The following is a 23,258-nucleotide window of genomic DNA, read 5'->3' as shown; positions in this document are numbered from 1 at the left end:
TTTGAAAATATCAGGTGGATTAGAGATGACGATTCCGAAGATTCCACGGGATGGAATTATAGACAGGAAAGTTTCTACCACTGATTGTGTGGGTCTTGGTTTTTCGGGTATCGGATAAGAAGCAGAGTAGAGGACTTCCAGCAGGGTTGGTCCCAATGGAGAATAATTTTTCAGAAGAGGTTTTGTCTAAGGTGGAGGTGATTCTTGGAGGCACAAGCAACTTTGGGCTTACTTATAAAATATACATTTAACGATACACATTCACTATATACTACTAGCAAGATGCACGTGCTATGCACGCGATGTCAAACAAAACTTAAGAAAGAGTGTAAACATAATTTGCGTAAGCACACTTACAATTGACATTATGCCTGAGCAGACACATTGGCAGCCATTTAAACTGGCAGTCGTTTAAAATTTGAATTGAATGGAACTCCATGCCTATTTGATTTCGGACATCGTAAGCAATAAACTTCTAAGTATAGCTCCAAATCACATGTACTTTGAGCCTCTCATCCTAGCAAGGGCACGCGTTGTAAAGCGACATAAAGATAAAAGGTTAGTGCATCAAAAGCATCTATGTAACGTTATGCATTGAAACCAATATGTAAACCTTAGGTAAATAGGTAATATGCAACCGTAGGTATTGAATTGGAAGAATGGGACATACCCTCCAAAAGTTGAGTCATTTGGTTTGTTAATCAATCATCCAAAATGGAGTTACAATGGCATAATATTTAATATGGAGTTACTCACAGTCTTTTTTTTGCTCGACTGCATACAGTTCATGATTCAAACTATCCTGTTTTAGAAATTATCCATGTTTCGAGATACTTCTAGCCTTCTAGGGAGCCTAACATGCTTTCATCTTCAAGCACAAAGGTGCCCTCGAAGCTATATGTCAGAATCTTGGAATTACAGAATTTGGTTAAAGAAGGATTATCATACCTAGGTCAAATTTGAGATGAGAGCCTCCCTTCGAATTGGGTCCGGCCAAAATAGCCCCCTGGGGAAATTATGACACCGCCTCCGGCACATACCACCGACTCGGTGAAATATCTTCATCTGTACCTACGAGCGTGTACTCTGGAGGAGGTGGATAGTCTTTTCTTCGGCAGAACTGGTTTGCCGACAGAACAAAGCCACCTCATGATCTTCAGGGTTATGTAAAGCAGGAAGTATTGTTGGATTGGAAACTGTAAAATCGAAAACTTCTTTCCAGTCTCTAACATTCTTAGTATGCTCAGTATCATAATATCCCAACGGATTCTCCTCATCTCTACTCACCTTCCTTTTCTCCTCTGTTGACAAACCAAACAACTTTTTTGCTTCTAATTCAATGCGTTTCGGTAAATCAGAATGTACACCGTGGTTGATCACTTGAAAAAATCCCCAGTCCTTGCATGCATTCCCTATCTCACTAACCAATGAGCTGATGAGTTGTTGATCATTGGACAACTCTGAGTTATTCAGTGGTGATAGGTCTATTACTGGAATCCCTCCTGCCTCAGTAACATTAAGTTTTGGTCTGTGCTTGTATTCTTGAATGAAAGCTGGATCAACTTCTCCCATGTTTTTTACAGCCGGGATTAGCAGTGAGTAGAGAGGGGATCTCCGGTTTTTTTTTTTTTGGCTCTGATCTTTTTTTAAGAGAGAGAATGAGGGCAGATTTCTTTTTTGATAACTGAATGAGGGGAGATTTGAGAGAGACGTCTGTGATTCACGTGCTATTTTATTGTCATATGTCAAATATCTAAAGATCTTGATATTAATGCGACTATGTGAGTGACATGATTATATATGTAATACAATACAATTTACATAACGTACAATTGGATATACAACAGAAAAACTACAACTGAAGAGTGTTTCAAAGTTCAAACTATGCAAACTAAATGGCCTCACTACACTTGATTGTCAAAATTCTTAGGCCACTAAGCGTATCTATGGGAGTCTAAACTATGGCAATTGAGTTAATCAATCTTTGAAAAGCTTTGAGGTTTACAACTTGCAAACACAATCCATATAATGGTTCCAGTCAAGTAGAAGAAGATAGATGGAGCAAATAATGACAGCTGCAAAGATGGAAAGCAAAATAATTAAACAGCTAACTCTTAAAACTTTAACGATGTTAAGGTGGATATAATCAACAAAGTTTACTCTTAACAGATTAGACAACTTACACTCCATGAATGGGTCGAATCAAGGAGATAACCTGTGAGTGCAACACCAACAATTCCGGGTACGGCCCCAACGGTGTTCGTAATTCCCTGAATGGAAAACATAATTTGCCATGAAGTTACAAAAACTATTCTCAATTAATATTCTTGCAGCTTCTGATGTAATACTACTGCCAACTTCATCTGTGGCGTGTTTGAAAGAAAATTTCAAGTAAACCAATATACCTGGCAATATACACTGCACAAATAAAGATAATCACTGCTTGTACTGGACCTCGATATAATATAAACAACCCATAGCAGTTCATTTTATAAAAATTACAGTGGAAAAAATTCAGAAAAAAAAAACCCTGAAAAATACTTCAAGTATGAACACATTTTATGCACCGACTTTCAAGTCACGAGGAAAAAATACCTGAAAAATACTTCAACAACTTCTTTTTTAATAATATTGATTACTCTATAACCATAGCAAATTGAATGGCTTTCCCCTCCGCGAAAACAGTGGTAAATGCGTAAGAGCAACCATTCTAGATAAAAAAAAAAGTGCAAGTCTGCTGAGAATTTTTTTGTCTCACAATTAGGTGGGAAGACAAAGGTGAATGCTTGGTTGCATATCTAACATATCATAACGTGATAGTTTACGACAGGAAAGTCAGCATCACCAAATACCATAATGGTACGTTTGATTATCTTTTAATTAGAAAGATGAACATAACATAACCATCCTTATCATCAGAATATATATATATCCTTTGTAGAAAATATTCAGCTAAAAAAACATGAATCAATCGTATCACTATTAAAAACTTCATATAACATCTTCACCACCTTAAATTTCCCATAGAAATATAAACACAGAGTATATTATACCGCTGAGTTAGCAAACTATCTATTTTCACACACATAAATGTACTTACAACTCCAATAACTGAAGGAAGCCAGCCTTTATAAAGTGCCCTCGGGCCTTCTTCCCGGAGAACAATTGATAGAGCATGGAACATGCCTCTATACTGGTAAGGTGATTTCTCTGTCTGTACAAAGAGGGAAATGAATGTAAACATTAAAGTTTATGATGAAATCTGAAAAAAGAAAAAATAGTTAAAATTTTCATACACACAGGGACATAGAAATTCCAATAGATGCATGAAAGTCATAATTCATTACCTGTACAGTGAGTCTACCCCGCACCATGTCCATTGGGTAAGTAGCTGACATGGCAATGATTCCAGCACATTGCTCCAGCTCCAAGACGTAACAGAGGAGTTAAGGATGCATCTTCTGCAAAAGATAAGAACCAGCCAGAAAATTGAGATCTTCCCTCTCCGTTTCTATGCTATTTCATATCTAGCTGAATCTCGATATAAATTCATCAAATGATGTTACAACAATCAGAATACGGAGAACATGGGGATCAAAACAAAATTTTGAAGAGAAAAAACCCCAAATTCATCACATAAGTACCTTGGTACTGCCCAGTTGTGTACAACAATTCTCCTAAACAGTATGTCTTCATAACGTATTGAGAAACTTAAACAATAATAAGAAATTGACTGGAGAGGAGTCAATTTGCGACAAACAACTTCCACTATCTGCTTTGGTACAATCATAAAGAAAATATTATGACGTCTAAAACTTAGAACCAACAGTTCAACTATCAAATTAAGAGCAAAGCAAGACACATACCTCTGGTGGTAAGTGATTTGACAGCAAAGCATTCGTCCTTCTAAGTATAAACTGAAAACATATCCACAGTCACAAGGGGTAAAAATTCTTCCTCGTAAAACCTATTACAAGCTACTAATATTGTGCAATTCACAACAATAACAATTTTGAGTTAATAGAGTCACAATCTTGAACAAAATTATATGTAAATATTTTCTTTCTTATAAACTTACCTGATTCGCTTTTCCACTTAGCTCTTTAGAGCGCTCAACGCCTAACTTTCTCTCATCTTCAGAAGCCGTAGGCTCTCTTCCACTAACAATAGGTGCCTATATGTCGTAAAATCAGATACATGGTAAGAGGGTGAAGGCCATAGTAACGGTTGATACTCTCTGATAAGAAACGGTCTATTACGTACTAACACTATTAAGACAGTAGAGAAGATAAATGAAAGGGCCTCAAAAAGTGTTGGAGGAGGGTACAACCTCTTATTTGTAGTAGTAGTATATAACCATAGCCGAAGAAGAAAAGATTGTCCATAAACACAATTGACAGAATAGATAACACTTACCTTGGCCCAAAGCAACAACACACCTAAGACACCCATACTGTACAAAAACAATTTTAATATAAAAAATTGTTTCCATACACAAACCTATATGTCGTGCATAATTTAAAGTAAACCAGAAACAATTGGTGGAAAAATACCTGTAGAATGCTTTGAACTTTAAGTATCCAAAGCACTCTAAAATTCTTGGAAGCCACTAAAAAGAATGGAAATTGCTGCCAATCACATACTTAAACAACTAATTAAACACCATAGTTTCCATATCCATTTAGACTGTGGGTTCATTTTTTATACGAATTTCACAGCTAGTTGGCAAATTAATTAATCTTTTCTCCCCTGTCTTGGCCTAGTGCGTGATTTCACACCAAAAATATTTAACCTCTTTCCAATTATGAACAACTCGATAACCCCCAGTTTCAAAACTAATATTATAAGAAGCCCTATTAAGGGATAAGCTATGGAAGAAGGTAGGAATTTTTACCTCTGATACATGACGGCCTAACCTGATTCGCAAGCAACACTTGAACTAAACTGCCTTTAAAGCTTACTTCCAGCTCAATGGAGTTATAGGCAAGGCACCAGCTCTTCTTCCATCCCTTGTACATCAGTACTAAAAATCAAATACTTCATATGTGTTAGTGTTCTAAAGGACATCTTCGAAAGGGATATAAGTGTTGGGACATCTCCACCTCTCAATTTGAAGACGCTTATTTATACAAATAATGAGAAAAGAAGCAAGGGCATCAACAATGGTAAACAAAATCATCAAAATCATGTACCAGTAAAAAAAAAGCTAGAGTAATAAAAAAAGTTATGAAAGGGAAGCTATCATAACAAAAAAAAACAACACAGTCTCATTTTAATTTCACCAACAACTATTCATCAAACCAAATAATCTAATGTGTGATATTGAGAATGTACAGCGTGATAACGTACTCTTAAAAATACAACTCTTAACGTGCAAAAATTGTAAGCGGCTAATCAAGAAACCAGATGGAAGATTCAAGAATTAAAATCCCAATGTGAAGCCCATATTCAGAAGTTTAAGAAACAATTTAAGAGAACCTGTCCATTCTCAGATCGGTGACAATTGAATCGTATTTTTGAGTGCTTCAACAGATAGCATTCGGTCTTTGAAGTTGGTCTTTGTGACAACCTGCAATGAATAAAGATAAGCAATTCAGTTAATAGAATAAGATAGAACATGAATCTGAAAGTTTTAATGGTACAAAGACCATTTACATACATTGTGTAGAAGCTCATGGGCTTTCCTAAAACACTTCGTCCTATGCATATCATTCCCTTGTCAATACAAATGCAAAATAACATTTCAAATCAGCATTTTTTAAATTTAGTTCTCTAGCTGAATAGGCAAAAGTTTGTCAAGAAACCGATGCATTCTCAAAAGAACTCTGACCATAAAAAGGAATTGTAACAGTAAAATAAAAACTTTAACTAAAAAAACTGATGGTGCCAACAGCTAAGCACTGGCAATGCTCTTTGAGGTCTCTCAAGATAAAAACAGCAAGGAAAAAATGTTTTGGCCTTTCACCTTTTGGGCTTCCCTCTGTGGCTTCGATTTAGAATCCTCCGACTTATTCTCTTGGACATGGCATGTCTCATTATCCAGCTGGTGCAACTGTTGTAATGGATCTAGTGATCCAATCACATGCTTCTGTGTAAGACCAATAGTGATGTACTGCAAAGAAAAAAATAAAACTAACCATTTTTGAAAAAAAGACAAAAGGCCAGAGAGAGAAGAGACGTGCACTCATTCCTGACAAAAGCCAGAACCCATTGTTCCAGAAATGTGGCCAAGCACGCCCTACTTTTTTTTTTTTTGCTCATGAAGTTTCCATGTGATCGAAATTCAGAGTGTTTGATGAGCAGCAGAGATGAAAATCTATCTTCTTGGCATCCCACACGATCAAGGGTGTAAACAAATGCTTGTTGAAGAGCCTCCAAATACCTTTTCAACAAAGAAGACAATACCTTAAAGAGCCACCAACACGGTAAAACACATGCGACTCTAAAGTTCGTAAGCAATTGACGGCAATCAAGAATATAGGCCTACCTGAATTGTCTTGACCGTAGGCTTTTGATGGGCTCCTTCCTCGGCGACCACGCTTAGAAACCACCACGCATAACAATTGAAATTGGAAGTTGAAAGAACTGGAAGTTGAAATTGGAAGTTGAAAGAACTGAAGTCCTTCTTTAGTTCGTTCGATCTAACCAAGATCTTGGAAAGAGTTCATGAAGAAAGGAGGGAAGTTGAAAGAACTCAGTATTAATTGGAAATTAAGTGGGTATTAATGGCAAGGCAACACCGCGTACATGTCGTCAATATAGGCGTGGATTTGGTTTTTGCCCTGAATTGACATAAAACTCCTTTGTCTGTGTGTTGTAATTGAAGGGTATAAATAGAAATAAAAAATTAAATGACGAAATAGTCTTTTTTAAAGACATTGAATAATATTTTTTTGTATTTAATCAGGGGTATTAGGTGGTAGAAAAAAGGCTGGTCTAATTTAAAAGGCCAGGTTAATTATGGTGTATTTTACTAATAGAGATATATATATTTAATAGATTTTTATACCTAAAAAAATACTATACTATAATGTTTGAGTTCATCTTTGTCAAGTGTAATATATTAGTAAAATTCATATATCAAAATCATAATAATCGGTTCCAGTTTCGGTTCGGGTACCCACGGGTTTTTAACTATTCGGTTCTAACGGTTCTGATTCTTTATCGGTTCGATTTTTGAAGACCCATTTTTAATGGGTCTAGCATTTTAGGACCTGGAACTGTTCTAAACAGTTCTGGTTTCAGGTAATCGGACACCCATGCACACCCACAATTCTGTATAATTATTTTTTATTTCTTGGTGTAGAGCATATGTTTTTTATGGAGAAATTGGGACACTGGAGGGAATTCAAGACTTGAGGTGGAAGTTCAGTGGGCAATGCTACGGAGCAATTGCGCTATCAAAGTGCTAAGCATATTAAAGTGTTTATAACAAAATTATAATTAAGATCAGATGGAATAGGAGACAACATAGTGGATGACACACTAAGATTTCTTAGGATCAGGCTTTTTCTTAAACGGACTTGTCCGTTAACGAACATATTCGTGAGCAGCTTATATAGTGTCTTGAACAGCTTATATAATGTCCTCAACAATTTTTTAATTTACACTTATTAACTGTTTTGAAGACACTATATAATTTGCTCAAGACACTATATAAATTTTCATTTGGAAGAGCTTGAGAAGTTAAATCCTAAGAAGTGTACTTTGGCTACAGTACAGGTGTAGTTTTTCTATTGAATTTTCATCAATAGTTTTGTGTTGGACACCATCAGGTTTTGCTCAAGGATGGGAGGGAAACGTGTGGGCAATGGTGAGGCCTTATTTACCCATTTTGCCATTGTACATTCTATTTCCTTAAATCACAAATTGAGTTTCTATAAGCTTCCTGCCTACCTAATTTGTGTTTTCCATGATTTAAATATCGATAGTGTTCTTTGTTGAAACTCTATTTGAAACCGCCATGGTTCTATATTTCAAAACTGTAGAAATGGTTCTCTGATGGGTATTTTTGTAATTTAGACTCTATATTATTCATTTAATTAAGCCAAAGAGTAAATTAAATTTTCTATTATACTTTATATCATAGTTGATGTTAATTGCTATTGTTTGAAATGCTTCCATACCTTTTATCGGTTTATTCCCATGAAAATGTTATGTATTTTGGATTGTTTCTCACACATTATAAGTTTATGGAATAGTAGAAAGAATCTTAGTTTTACTTTTTATTTAAATAAAACTGATAGAAAGAATCTCATTATATTTTTCTATGAGATATATGCCTTCATTCCTTAATACTTAGTCTTATTGTTTGCTATTAAGAGCATCCATAACTTTGGTTTTGATGGCTTCATAAATTTTATGTATTATAATTTCATCTTCTTGCAGTTTGGTCTCATTCAACTTCTAGGATTGTGATTAGATCATTAAGATGAGTTTGTGTAGTTTTGACATATCATTTAATGCATGGATGCACGTCCTTTTCATATTTGATGCATGCCTTTCCTTCACATAGTAATTAACTTTTGGTTAAGGAGCATCTACATGTTTTTAACATGTCATATACTCCACACAAATGGAACTCGTACTTGACACCCTTATTTGGCTTTGTGCTTTTCTTTGTTTCTTATTCCTACTTTGGAAATGTTTGTTCTGTTTAACATTCATAAACACGTCATCAAACATATGTCAATGGTGATCGTGACATTTATTTGGTAAAAGAACAGCACACACGAAATCTGAATTGGCTGAGATTGATGGAAATGAGTAATGAACTCAATATGCATGCAAAACGAAAAAAAAAATGTTCTTCAGAAGGCAAGATTTTTCTGATCATAATTCAGGGGCCAATTCAAAAACATTGGATCAGATAGATATATATGTAATTGGTCAATTTTTTATTTTTATTTATTTTAAATGGTTAAGATGTGTTAAGTTCTTCCAATATATTTTAAACAACTATGACATTTCTTTCTAAACAAGCTCTCCCCTCATCAATTGAGGGAGAGTTTTGAGAGTGTCCACGTGGGCAAAGCTAATTACTATAAAATAGGGAGAGCTAAAAAAATTCATCTATTTTTTTGGTGTCGGAATCTAACCCCAACAAAAACCCCAAACTCTCTCAAAAAAAAAAAAAAAAAAAAAAACAAAACAAAACGGAAAATTGTCGAACTCAATGGAAGCACAAAGGCTGAGCGTTCTTGTAGGGATGAAGGACTTCAGTTGCCACCTCCACATGGTGGTGTATCTCTAAAACCAGAGCAAGGCAGAATCAATCATGGTGCTCTTGGCAGACGATTGAACAACAGAAGTGCTAATGACAAAGACAACTGCACTGGTGAAGGTGAAAGAGATAGGCGTTTGAGCCCAAAGGCTAAAATGGTGAGTTCAGGAGCCAAAAAATTCATCTACTTTTTTTGTGCCAGTCTTTCTCCACTAACGAGAAGAGGTAAACCCCAACAAAAACCCCAAATTCTCTCACAAAGTCAAAAAAAAAAAAAAAAAAACTAAAAATTGTTGAACTCAATATACCTTTGCCAATCAATTTCCCACCCGACTAATAACATATTACGAGAAAAGATGGCACTTCACATATTCCTTCTCCTTTCTCTAGAAATTGATTTCTATCTCTTCTCAACCTTAATGTTTAACAGATTTTGAAAGGCAAAGGGTTTTGCTTTAGTGTAGTTGAATCCATACAATTTCTCCAGTCGATGAATGATTTCAAGTTAATTGTTACTTTTTCTTCTTCGATATGTGTTTTTAGGACTTGCGTTTGGATAGTGGATTTCTGGTGTTGTATATGGAAGGAGAGAAGAGAAACAAGAAAACACCGAAAAGAGAAGAGTTTGTCTTTTGGGTGCACAAAGAAGGTCATGTATCGGATAAAGAAAGAGAAGAAAAGTCTCGCGAAAACTAAGAAGAGTCAATCAAAATTAAAACGAAAATCCCAGGTCCTCTTTCTTCTCCGCTAACTCATTCAAAACCCCAAAACCTCTTACTTCTCCTCTCACTCATTCACACGCTGAGTTGTTGTTAGACCAATTAATAATGAATTGAAGACGGCCTCCTGGATTGGTCCTTTGATCACATAGTTGTAAGATACAAGGTCTGGTTTCAATTTAGCTTTCTGTAGCCCCTTGAGGATCTCTTCTGCTTTCCAACAGTCTACGCGCATACATGTGAACCCGTATGCTAAGACTGCTAGGAGGATGGCACTTCTTGCCAAGGCGGAGTGTGTTAACTGTCACATGAGGTATATTTTTTTCAGAGTTTCTTTCTCTTGGTCTGGTTTGTCTCATCTTCGTAATTCTTTAATGAAATGGATTTGTCAAGAGTTGATTCAATATTTTCCCACAACTATCTGTATATTTCAACTTCATATTCTGATGATGCTTATTGACATGTATTGCGTATACAATGCTAGACACTTCATGAATGCATATCACATTACAGATATTTTAATCTACTAAATATACTTCTTTTATTTATTCAATTTCTATATATTTGTTCTTGGTAGTAAGGATGCAATTAGGTATATCATATGATCACACATATAACTGTGCCACCCACGGAATATCCTTTAAGGAACCAATATACCGTGTCCCCAAATCTGGCTTTCGTGGATGTAATCACAAAAATTTGTATTCAGCATCATAAACATAAATCTTAATTTTTTATAAGCTGATAGTAAGTCATTGCTACCTTTGTTCTAATTAAATCAGATTCTGAAAGCTTCATGTGTATTAAGATATGCTACAAGTTTGATACATCTGCAGGAGCCTGTTCATTCTCCTTCAATCTCTTATTTGTAATAACTTTAAGATTTTTCAGCACCCATTCCCAGTATGAACTACATATTAAGATTCTTTAGCTTTTTGCGCGCACCAATTCCTAATGACACACATGCTCCTGCAGATGTATGAACTGGAATTAACAAACATGTAACTTACATAAAGCGTCACAGACAACTTTTGGCCCCATTTGTTGATGAAAACCATCTCTAAAAAACGTATCACAGTATTATGATGTATCAAATCCAAGAGAAGACTTCTTTGATAGAACAAAGACATCAACATAGTATCTAACTACTACTAATGTATTAACTAATTGCTTTGCTTTCATTACTGTATAGCTTCAATGGTATCAAAGGGAACATCAAAGCGTGCTCTAATTGGTCATGAGATAAAAACCCCACAGCCTTTTGTTTCGACAATTTTGTCAGGAAATAAGATTGTATCTTTGAGAGGTTAAAATGAGTCAAGGACTACATTTGCTATATTTGCTATATTGGATATTTGGAATTTTGGTTTGTTTGAATGTTTCTTTGGTGAAAGCAGAGGATCCTTATAGATATTATACATGGACTATTACTTATGGTACACCTACTCCTCTTGGTATTCCTCAACAGGTTAATTTTCTATACCATTTTTTGTTAAGATTTGTGTTGTGAGATGTTAGTTTTTTCTTTGTAGGTTATACTTATCAATGGGCAGTTTCTGGGTCCTCAACTTGAAGTCGTGACGAACGACTATATTATACTGAATCTCATCAATAAACTAGATGAGCCCTTTTTGTTAACCTGGTGAGTTTTTCTCTGCTTCTTTACATGTAGAAATTTTCCAAATTATCTGTGGGCTTTACATGGCTATAAGCATTTCACATTCTGTTTTGAATCATAGGCTATTAGACTGAATAGTTTGTGAACTGATTCAGTGTCCTGTATGTATGTTGTCATTCACGTTGAAAAGACCACTAAACAAATCCAATGTTCTTGGTAATTTGATCTTTTAACTATATGCACTTAAGAACTTTTGCTTATTTAGTTCATTTTGGTGGGAAACTAGGAATGACATTAAGCAAAGGAAAAATTCATGGCAAGATGGAGTATTAGGGACTAATTGCCCGATTCCTCCAAACTCAAACTACACATACAAATTCCAGACAAAGGATCAGATTGGAACATACACATATTTCCCCTCAACTGCAATGCATAAAGCTGGTGGTGGATATGGAGGTCGGAATGTCTACAAGAGAGCCCCAATTCCACTTCCATACCATTTTCTCGATGGAGATTTCAATTTTCTTGATAGGTGATTGGTACAAGACCAGCCATAAGGTAATTAGAGCTTATCAGTTCCCCAAAGTTTGGTTGTTTATTAAATTTTGCATTTTAGCTGCATTACTTAATACAAAATTGTAACGTTTTGCAGCGGAATAACTATTTGTCTGTTGGTGTATATAAGTTTTGAAATGGCTTCTTATTGAAATTTCAGGTTTGATTCACTCCCACCCAATATGTTTGATGAAAAGATGCTTTACAATTTCTATCAAGAGTTCTCCATTATTTTGCATATGGTGGTTTAGGTGAATCAAACAAACCTACTGGGCTCCACAACATAATCTCTAAATAGCTTGAATAGGTTATAAAAACTTACCAGCTAGCTAGGAGCCTAGGAGGAGAACTGTGTTTTGTCAGAAGACTTATTTTAGTGATACTTATCAATCTCCTTTGTTATTTATTTACGCATTGACTGGATCATAATAGTACTGCAGGTAAGCTTATACTCTAATGCATTTCTTTGTTTCAGGTACTCTGAAGTCTTTGGATTCAGGGAACGCTCTTCCCTTCCCGGATGCCGTTCTAATTAATGGTCAGACTCATTCTTCATTCAATGGAGACCAAGGTACGCACCATGCTTTAATATTCTTTGAGGTACTTGAATATAATAAATTATCTTTCAACAGTCAAAAATTTAGTTAAGTTCACATTTAAATTCTGTTTTCCTATATGATTGATGTTTACTTTTTATTCAGGAAAAACTTACACGTTCAGGATCTCAAATGTCCTCACCATATCGCTCTATTTTCCAACCTAGCAATATTAGGATCCTAAAAAAAATGAAGTGCTAATAATTAGAAACACCTCCCTGCATTTGTTAGTTTCTCCTTCTTTCATTAGTTAATTACTATAACCTCCTCAAAATTAAACCAAACAAACCGATAATATGAAAAGACACCATTATTCCGCTATTCCGTATGCATCCGCTACACAGAGATCAAAACTCTATTCATAAATTGCCACTTACAAAAAGCAAAGAAAAATAGGGTATAGAGAATTAGAGATTAAAGTTAAAACTTCACATACCCCCTTTCTTGCATTCATTTTTTCACCTTTCTCTTTGTTTCCTTAAACCCACGAAATCTTAAACCTATCTTCCCTCCACTCCCATAATTATTTTCTGTTAAAATCTTCTCATACACCCAAAAAACTTGAACTCTCTTTAAGATACTATTTTTTCTTATTAAAAGTTCCATTTTTTTTAATACTAATAAATTTTTCGATTAATATGCTATTTGATGAATTTTCCAGAAAATCAAAGCTTCAAAGTGGTCTTTGCATCTCTGGCAATCTTTGGAAATCTGGTATGCCTACCGCATAATCTATAACCAGAAAAGGAGTACAACCAAATTTATCGAGATTTTTAGGTATATGGTTTTTCTTTGGATTGAGACAATACTGGAGTAATTTACTCATTTTGTAACTTATGTGCATAAAATCTATAAGTTGTCCTTACTGTTTCTTCATACTTATTGAATTTTTGCAATGGACATATATAGTGTACGTCTATTTTGAACGGAAAAAGTGAGACTCAATGGATCCAAAAGATGAGATGGAACTAATCAAAGTTGATATCTATGTTTGGATTTACTCAAGTAGGTAAGACAAGCAACTATTATAGATGGGACTACCAGATTTTCTAATCAATTATTCAACGAGATCAGTTTCATTTGCAATTCATATTGGGCATTAGAAATCGAACTAGATATGAAGGGTTAAGGACATACTCGCACCTCTGATATAGATATCATCAGTAAACGACACTTTAATGTGAGGAAATGCATGTTATTGTGCGTTTGACAGTAAATCAATGTATTTGATAGTACACATTTACTAAAAATACTACACATGCATACCTGTACGATAATCAAATTATAAAAAGGAACCATAATAAATAGTAGTCTTTACATGATATGTATGTATGTTTAACTTAGTGATAATATCTAAATCTGGGGGTGCAATTTGTATAGCATGTGTTTTTTGGTAATTTTTGTAGAATACCAAAAGTTTGAATTTGAACTCTTAGGAAATCAAAATCGTTTGGAAGGGCTCATATATGGGTGATCATTGTCTCATTCATTTAAATAGAATTGAAGCATGATGAGAATGCTTTCTTAAATTAAAGCTAAGTGTTCATGTTGATGAAAGTTTTGTTTTTTTGTTTTTTTTTTTTTTGTGCATCGAGACTTAAAGGAGTTTTTAGTGCCCTAGGCCAACCATTAATTTATTTTCAATAATATAATGCAAAAGGAGCTTAGAATTCAACAATATACTGTAAGGGGTTTAGAAGGTGTTTTCTATAAGGGATGTTGGGTTTAAAAATCACAACTGAAGTTGGGACTAGAGACTAGAATTTAAATTAAGGGCGATTCAAAAGCAAAATCTGAACGACAAAAGATAAAAATAGCTGCCACGATGTATGACCAAGTGCAAAAAGTTGTTCTCTAGATCATTCATCTTCCTAGCTACGCAACCTAGCAGTTTGTTTGTGAGAACAATATCAAGCTGTGCAACTCGCTCAACAATCTCCTTCCTCTTCTTGGTGGACACATTGTGTGCAATCTCAGCACAGTAAGTCTTGTTGTGCATCATCAGGATCTCGAGGTCTAAGACATTGTGCACCAAAAATTTCTTGAAGCCATTTGGTAAGTAATGGCAAGTTTTCTTATCTGATCCATAACCAATGTTGGGCATAAAGGTAACTCCCTTGAACTTTCTTCTGACCCGAGAATCAATACCTTTGGGCCTTCTCCAGTTTTGCTTGACACATATCTTATGGTCACTCTGTGGCCCGCTATGATAAACTTCTTGGTACGCTTCTTCACTATCTTCTTTGCCAAAAGTGGTATTGCCATTTCTTCTTAAAAGTGGATTTGGTCGTCTAGGGTTTGGTTTTTGGGTCATAGCCCCAATCATGTGAAATTGGCGAAGGATATGATGAATTTAATGTTTCTTCATTCTCTTCCCTAGAATCCCATATAAACTGTTTTCTGTCAACAAAGAAAACTTTCCAAGCAGCTTGATTGCTTTACAGCATATTGGGTTTGATGTGAAAAAAACTCTGTTGGATCGGAACTTGAAATGAACCTTTGATTTAAATCAAATGCTTAATTTTCACATAACCTCTCTTTTGTCATTTTCTTTTCCACTTTTTTGTTTAATAGTCACTTATTTTAAGATTAGTCCCATTTCTACATAAAGATTATTTATTTTACATTTTTTTTAGCAATTGGGTATCTTAATTTTTGTTTCAGTTGAATGAGTGATTATTTTTTTTGGGTGAATATAAATAAGCTAGGCATAGTAGTGAGCCAATAGAAGATTGTTGTAAGGCTTTGGCATCAGTACTGCAATTTGGCTGATGGGTCGAGTTTGGTTAGGTGCCCCTGATAAAGTGTTTGAATTATAGACACTTGATCCTAAATGAGCTAAAAGGTTGGAATTTCAAGCACTGTTGTTCTAATTGTGATGAGTGTTTTTTTTATGCTTGCAATTGGTTATTATTTATACAATGAGAAAGAGTTGAACTTTCAAATGTAGTAATTCAATATTTGGGTGATTTAGTAATACACTAACACATAGATTATTGATTCCAATAGTTGTGTAATTATTTAAATGGAATTAGGTAATTCAATATTTCATTGTTTTGTATGACAATTACTTTTGATGTTATTTTTTATATTTTGAGAAAGGTTAATGGAGCAGCAGACCATAAGTATTACAAATGGCATATATGAAATGCTCGAACATTAATTTTGGATACCCTACTCTTGGTCCATACACAACTACTGAAGGTAAAAAAGGGCTTTGCACATTTACATCATTTTAAAGACACTCTAATATCAGGGGAACTGATTTTGTAAATGTGAATTTTCTATTGTATGTGGAAATAAAAATGGCATGGATCTCTTCTTTCCAGTTCAAGTAGCCTTTCCTCCTGGTATCATATCCTATCAAAGTTCTATATGGCATATATTAAGATTGTCGAGCCATTGTGAGAATTCATCAGAAGCATAAAGACGCACTTTCTCCTGCATTGACCATTGTGCAAGTGAGAAGCGGTTCTACTTTTCATTTATCTCCATGAGTGTTTTTTTTTTTTTAATCAAGTAGAGCAACACTTGGGTGCCTCTTAGTCCCACTTGGCCTATATTTTTACCCTACGCCTTATAGTGATGAGTAGCTATAACTTAATGTAGCAGTTGGACTGCCTTTCAGTCTTTGTAAGTTACGTAATAAACTATTTAAGTTGTGAAGGACTTGACGTAGCTAAGGAATACATGTGAGGTTTAAACCGAACTCTTAATTGAAGCTTATTGATAAGCTAGATATGGTTATGGGTTGGTAAATTGCTTACTAACGTGAACATATTTATTATCAAAATGTTTATAGGAATGTCGCATGATATGTCAGGCTCTGTGGAGAATTAACACATGCATAACATTGTAAAGGCTATCGTATATAGATAATTATAGCATCTCAGTAAAATGGCCATCCAAACATTGTTTGGTTAAGATACATAAAAATGGCATTAGTATTCTTTCCTTCACTTTTTTTATTTTTTGTTCAGGCCACATTCTACATATTTGTCTTTGATGGACTTCAAATATAAGTCCATTAGTGGAGTTCTTGAATTCTTTGGGAAAATGGATCTTTGAACAATCTTGATTTATTAACGTACTATTCATATCTAATGTCATTATGATCTTAAAATTTTTTATATGATTTAATCATGTTTTAGTATAACTTGCATCATCATTGTTAACTGTTAAAGGCTCTACATTGTCTACCCTCTTTGAGTGTTTTACTTTAAAAAAAAAAAAAAAAAAAAAAAAAAAAAAAAAAAAAAAAGGTTTATCTACTTTAAGGAAGGGTTGTTAGCAGATTATGCTGATTTATTTAAGTCAATTGAATGAAGAAATACCCTCTATCAACTTAATGGTTGAATTAATTTTGAACATGGAGAAATGGATATGTCGTAATGACTTTATTCTAATCGATCGGAGTGATTCAAGAGACTCATTTTATTGTTCAATTTTGAGTTTCTTTAACGGTTTGGCAATTTATTTCATACGTGATCGAACTGGGTTTGTTTGAATTGGAAAACAACTAGATTATTTGAAGATACCATTTCCATGGATGAGCACCTACTCATGGTTGCATTAGAATGTTACTGGAATAACTAAATGAATCCATCATTTAATGAAATCAGGCTAATATGAAAAATGGTAGAGTTTAATATGGCTGCCTAATTAATCAAATTTAATCAATTACATCATGAATATTGGGCTTAGTAGGCATACCATTGATGGCAGAAAAAAACATTTTATGCTTAAAACTCAACTCAACCCATGCAAATAAACTCTCCAAGTGATCGTTGTTAGACGACAAACTGAAGGTGGTGAAGCCTAAACTTGAAAGAAATTGTTTTTTTCTCTCTCAACTAATGTGTTGCTTGCTAAGTGGAATAGCAAATGGAGCTGTGTAAGTTATTATAATTTATTGTGCACAAGCAAATAATTGATTATTTCCTATTAGTTGGTTTGCCAAGTGTTTGTTTCAATGTCTCATCACTATGTCGATTTTCTGTGATTTTCATTTTTTATGTAGGTTTCAATATCACCTCCCATATTTTTATTGAATACCTATTGCCTATTGTTAAAGTGTGCAGTGCTTATGTTCCTTGCTTGATACGTTGCTTTCTTTATTTCCTTAATACATTTTGTTTTTTTTTTTGGATTTTTGTTATTCATAGTGCTACCGAAAATGTGGAGAGCTTCCATTGGTCAAATAACTGGATTGAAGAGGTGATCAGGTAGGCTTTCTCCTTGGATATGTTACTGGAATGTTGTTGATCATGTTAGTATTTTTTTAGATGTTTTTTTTATCCATATTTAGTAGAGTTTTAATGATTGGATCCTTTTTTAAAAGATAACACATTAGTTACCGCGCATTTTATTAATTATATAATTCATAATTATGATATAGATTGCCTAACTAAAGGACTGGCCAACATGGCCATATGCTTTTTTCATGTTGTAAATGTTTTTCTTTAAGTTGGAGAGTTCTTCAAGTTGTGTGTACCGAATTTCTGGAAAAGCCTTATATGCTTCAGGGTATTGTACTATAATTAGATATGAATCTATAGAAATTTTAGTGTGTGGGACATGTCGGCTGCGCATTGGCATACTTAGTACACCCATAAAGAGTTGTATTTAGTGAACGTTACATAACTATGTAATGGCCTGGGGTGGGTAGTCCTTGGTTAAAACCAATTTAGGGTATCATTGTTCTCACTTGCATTTTTAAGTTTTGGTTGACATGGCTTTTTAAGTTTTTCAATAGGATTAACTTTTCACTTTTCACATCTTATTATTATAGTATATGACTTCTACGTGAATTTTAAATTGTAATTGGATTAAGCATGTTAATGGTTATAGCCAGTTTCCCAGTAACCCATGCGAGTTTTTTATACCACCTAATAACAATGATTGTTAAAAAAACAAACACACACACATGCTTCAAGTTGAGTTTGTGAATATGTTCCTACCTAAGAGACTTCTAAGCAGTGAGTGTTAACTTTTTATTCTTATGATTCCTTCATCTATATTTATTTATTTTATTTTATTAAAAAAAAATCATTCAAGTGTTAAGTTGGAACTCGATGTCACTAAACGACTTCTTTTCAGATGTAGTTGTAAGAACTCATATGGAAAGTTATTGTATTCTGACACTCTACCTTATTTACTTAAGTGTCATTTTACTTGATTGATTAAAAGTAATAAAGTGTTTCTTCTTATGTAGTGTAGCAATTGCTCTAAGAAAGTTGAGGAGGAGGATTTCACTTCTTTGTAGTTGATAAAATCTTGGTACCTAGATACTGTTGATTCTCTTTTATTAATTTAACTAATTATTGTTTAATTGTTTTGAAGTTTAATGTGTAGTGTATTTATGCACAGAATGGCAGATATGGACGGAATCATTGCATCTGGACTTTATGTCAAGATTTGTTGAACAAGCTTTTGATTTTTTTTTTTTTGGGTAATTTTGACTTAACCCCCCACAGATGGGTAGCGGTTTGACTAAACCCCCCATTTTTAAAATCATTTGAGTTTGCCCCCCATTCCGTCAATTTTGTGTGTAACAGACGTTGGTATTTTAGCTATTGACCATTTTACCCTTATGAAATAGATGTTGCATTGCCCCCCACATTAACACGTTAAACCTAGCTTTGCGAAAACCCCCCAAATGTTGCCATTATTTAATTCTTGCACTCTCTCTCTCGTATTTTACCTATTGACTATTTTGCCCTTTCTGACAAATTAAGGGGTTTTTTTTTTTTTTTTTTTTTTTTTTTTTTTTTTTTCTTCGTTAAAACAAATTAAGAGGTTTACTATTAGTTAGTGTAAACCCCCCAAACGTCAGTATGCTATTTGCATAAACCCCCCAATTTTTTAGTTAACCGTAAACGAAGAAGAATAATGTAAAGAAGAAGATGAAATATGATAATAGAACCTGAGATCGTTGATTTGTGTTGCTAACCTCACAAGTATAGTACCCCACTAAATGCTCCTGCCATGCTATCCAAAATCAGTACTAGATTATGATTTATTTGATGTTGAATGACAATTTGATAATTTCAGTGTTGGGCTTCCTATTTAATTAGATCTACTTCGGCAAACTTATCAAATTAAACAACAAGACACAACATTGTATGGATGCTGATCGAATGGTAATGACGGGCAACCATTCCGCCCATGATGACGGGATGGGCTTTTGGAAATTCATGTTGGCGAGCTCAGTTGTAGACATGGTTGAACACATGGCAATGTTCCCAGTTGACACTCTCAAAATCCATATGCAAATGTTCGGCACCACTTCCACCGCCTCATCATCTGCCCACCGCCACAATACTGGTAAAGTTTTTACCTCAATTATGCGAAAAGAAGGTCCATTAGGCTTTTATTGTGGCATAGGTGCTATTGGTCTAGGTGCCGGTTTAGCTCCGCGCTTTTTTATTTCACGGTTTTACGGTATCTAAAGAAAAACTAGGCAGAAATAAGCTAGGACACCACCCGTTAGCCCACATCACAGCATCAGGCGTGCTCGCGATGACTGCAAGTGATGTAGTATTGACTCCATTGGATGTGGTGAAACAAGGAGGTTGCAATTAAAGAAGAGTCCTTATAGTAGAGTTAAGGATTGTGTGACAAAGATGTTGAAGGAATAGGGGTTTAGAGCTTTTTATGCTTCGTATAGAATTACGGTTGTGATGAATGCGCTTTTTACGGCTGTGCACTTTGCTACTTACGAAGCGATGAAGAAGGTTTTGAGTGAGATATCGTTAGAGAATGCGAGTGAAGAACAAATCTTGGTTCATCTAACGGCTGGTGGAGTGGCTGGTGCTTTGGCTAGTGCAGTTACCACTCCATTGGATGTTGTCAAAACCAAATTGCAATGTCAGGGTGTGTGTGGTGCTGACAAATTTAGCAATACTTCAATCCGAATGGTGCTCAAACAGATAGTTGCAAAAGAATGGCCCCAAGCTCTGTTGCGAGGATTGAAGGCAAGAGTGTTATTTCATGCTCCTGCAGCTGCCATATGCTGGTCCACGTATGAAGCCATGAAAATATTTCTTCATCATGTTCATGAGAGCTCAGTACCCTTCCAATTGTGAGAACTTTGGAAACTGAACAAATATGTCCCAATCGTGAGATTTCTTCTTCTTGTTTACTGTTAACTAAAAAATTGGGGGGTTTATGCAAATATCATATTGACGTTTGGGGGGTTTACACTAACTAATAGTAAACCTCTTAATTTGTTTTAATTAAAGGAAGGGAAAAAAAAAAAAAAAACCTTATTTTGTCAGAAAGGGCAAAATGGTCAATAGGTAAAATACGAGAGAGAGAGAGTGCAAAAATTAAATAATGGCAACGTTTGGGGGATTTTCGCAAAGCTAGGTTTAACGTGTTAATGTGGGGGGCAATGCAACATCTATTTCATAAGGGTAAAATGGTCAATAGCTAAAATACTAACGTCTATTACACACAAAATTGACGGAGTGGGGGGCAAACTCAAATGATTTTAAAAATTGGGGGTTTAGTCAAACCGCTACCCATCTGTGGGGGGTTAAGTCAAAATTACCCTTTTTTTTTTGGAAGTTCCGCAATATTTTGTAGGAAAGTACAGACCTCTGTCTATGAAATTGTCAAAGGAAACTACTGCCCTGTCACCCAAGCTAAAAACAGAAATGGCTAAGCAGGTAGACCCGTATGAATTATAAATAAACAAATTCCTTTTTTATATTAAAGACACCACTTTGAGCTTTTGTTCCTTTATTGATACGACTTGATACTAAAGATTTTAGTTACATAAGTGTAGTAGAAATATATTAATAGTTTTTCATCCGCGCTTCCCAATATCACGTCAGTAGAAACAACTCCTATAACACTGGAAACTGTTGGTGGATTTCAAAGGTTACCCATGGTGAAGTCTCCACTTGATATTCTTTATTAAGTGGTATATATGCAACTAGAAAGTCAATTGCCTTAATTATTACACAACTCTGCCTAATTAATAAGATGGTTAGTAGATAAACCAATAGCTTTTCAAGTGGTGGTAGGAGTTACCAACACTTTGGCATGCCATGGCTGTCAATGTACGTGCAAATTGCATTGTGAAGGCCATTGCATAACTGAGAAGGCAAAGAGCTCTCCTACAAAGGACCTCATCAACATGTTATGGAAATACTAATAGCCAATTCTCCCATTTGTTGTTTGTGTGATTGTTTGCTTTGTATTACTGTTCCTTGAGTGGCCCAAAAGTATAACTAAGGGATCTCTGACAATCTACTGATAGTGATAGTGATGAGTTAAAGGGATTGAAGTTTCACTAAAAGCTATGTTATTTAACTATGAGTTGGTTTACACGCCAACAATTTATGCATCGTGATTCTTTTTTGATGCAGGAGGTTTTGAAGGGAATACATGGAAGCAACACAAGCGAGTAGGCTTAAGACGACACCAAGTACGCTTAAAGGATTAAGAATCAACAGAGATGGTGATCATAGAGATAATAAAACAGCTGATATGGTGCATAATTTTTTTTTTTTTAAAAATGAGGGGGCTGGGCCGCTAATTAGAATTTAAGTTGGTAACTGTAAAATTAAATATTATAGTAGCGTAGTATATATTGTAGTCCATTATGTTGTATGGAAGGCAACTGTAATGATATTGATTTTGTTGGAAGAGGTTAAATGTGGATACTTGAAGTCGTGAACTATATATAAGTCAGCATAATTTTTTCTTAATCTATTTTTTTTTTCCTTCTTTATGCTAAGTGAGCCAACCAAGATATCAAGTAGTGCTTTATCACGTGCATATTTCATTGAAACTTTTTTATATGTATGGCGTTGTGTTGAAGGCATGCTTCCTCTTGGTTGAATAATATGTGTTTGAGGAGTTCCAAATCTTTAATTATGAGAATAGAATAGGAATTGAATGAGAGAGGACCACATAAATAAAAAACTTAAGGTGTGCATTTATTTTGAATTGTGAATCGACAGTTTTTTGGATAGGAGACTTTTTTTGTATCGTGAAATTTGTTACATAATGCAGCATCAATTGTTGTACTGCTCAGAGATACGGTACAAATACTTGGGATCTAGAAGGGGTGAAGATTTGTCTTAGCAATGAATATAGATTCAGGCTCTTAGAGAGCTATGCAAGCCATAAATAGAAGAAAAATATCGTTCTTAGAGTTGCTACAATTTGACACAGTAACACATCACTTGGAACACGCATAAAGAATTGACACAACAATTTTTAGACATCTACGAACTAATGTTATTCATTTAATTATAAATAGTTTCAAGTCTTTTAACAAAAAAAATTATTCAATTAACGGCACCCGTCCAAGTATGAAAACACAACATTAATGAATAGTAGAAAAATAAACAACCACTCAAGGACACCAGCAGATAAACCAGCTGTAAACCCCTCAGAATACGTCAATATTTTGACAGATTTAACTCTTCACGTAGCCATTCCCAGCCCAAATGCTTTAGAAATCAATCAAGAAATGAAAAACCTATAAATTTACTCACCAACAACCTATAAATTTTAGCATTGGATTTATT

The 23,258-nt window shown here is 34.7% G+C and overlaps 2 protein-coding genes, 2 long non-coding RNA genes and 2 pseudogenes across 5 annotated transcripts; 2 read left to right on the top strand and 4 right to left on the bottom strand.

Annotated features, from left to right (window-relative positions):
* Positions 1-1,071: 1,071 nt before the first annotated feature.
* Positions 1,072-1,572, bottom strand: LOC147502511 (uncharacterized). Its single transcript, XM_086604552.1, has one exon. It carries the CDS (start codon positions 1,570-1,572, stop codon positions 1,072-1,074), a length of 501 nt encoding a protein of 166 aa, XP_086460678.1.
* A 210-nt stretch (positions 1,573-1,782) lies between these two features.
* On the bottom strand, positions 1,783-5,067 carry LOC147502510 (uncharacterized). The gene is made up of 9 exons (XM_086604551.1): positions 4,993-5,067; positions 4,895-4,939; positions 4,079-4,174; positions 3,867-3,917; positions 3,645-3,772; positions 3,348-3,461; positions 3,101-3,214; positions 2,184-2,270; positions 1,783-2,075 (listed from the first exon to the last, which is right to left on the bottom strand). Exons 1-9 carry the CDS (start codon positions 5,065-5,067, stop codon positions 2,039-2,041), a joined length of 747 nt encoding a protein of 248 aa, XP_086460677.1. The 3' UTR covers positions 1,783-2,038.
* Positions 5,068-5,657: 590 nt separating this feature from the next.
* Positions 5,658-6,561, bottom strand: LOC147502509 (uncharacterized). The gene is made up of 3 exons (XR_015221717.1): positions 6,488-6,561; positions 5,966-6,382; positions 5,658-5,715 (listed from the first exon to the last, which is right to left on the bottom strand). It is a non-coding gene; the product is annotated as an uncharacterized LOC147502509 (long non-coding RNA).
* A 3,704-nt stretch (positions 6,562-10,265) lies between these two features.
* On the top strand, positions 10,266-22,230 carry LOC147502506 (uncharacterized). 2 transcript variants are annotated; one of them, XR_015221716.1, is made up of 8 exons: positions 10,266-11,584; positions 11,847-12,686; positions 13,373-13,720; positions 15,814-15,915; positions 16,041-16,172; positions 17,877-17,936; positions 18,926-18,990; positions 22,089-22,230. It is a non-coding gene; the product is annotated as an uncharacterized LOC147502506 (long non-coding RNA). The 2 variants fall into 2 exon arrangements; XR_015221715.1 differs by having other exon boundaries at positions 15,814-16,172.
* On the bottom strand, positions 14,571-15,820 carry LOC147502508 (large ribosomal subunit protein eL32z pseudogene; annotated as a pseudogene).
* LOC147502507 (uncharacterized) lies at positions 19,857-20,798 on the top strand (annotated as a pseudogene).
* Positions 22,231-23,258: the final 1,028 nt, after the last annotated feature.

This window comes from Coptis chinensis, chromosome 4 (assembly GCF_015680905.1).
Source record: "Coptis chinensis isolate HL-2020 chromosome 4, ASM1568090v1, whole genome shotgun sequence".
Taxonomy (NCBI): domain Eukaryota; kingdom Viridiplantae; phylum Streptophyta; class Magnoliopsida; order Ranunculales; family Ranunculaceae; genus Coptis; species Coptis chinensis.
This window is presented reverse-complemented; position numbering and strand designations above follow the sequence as displayed.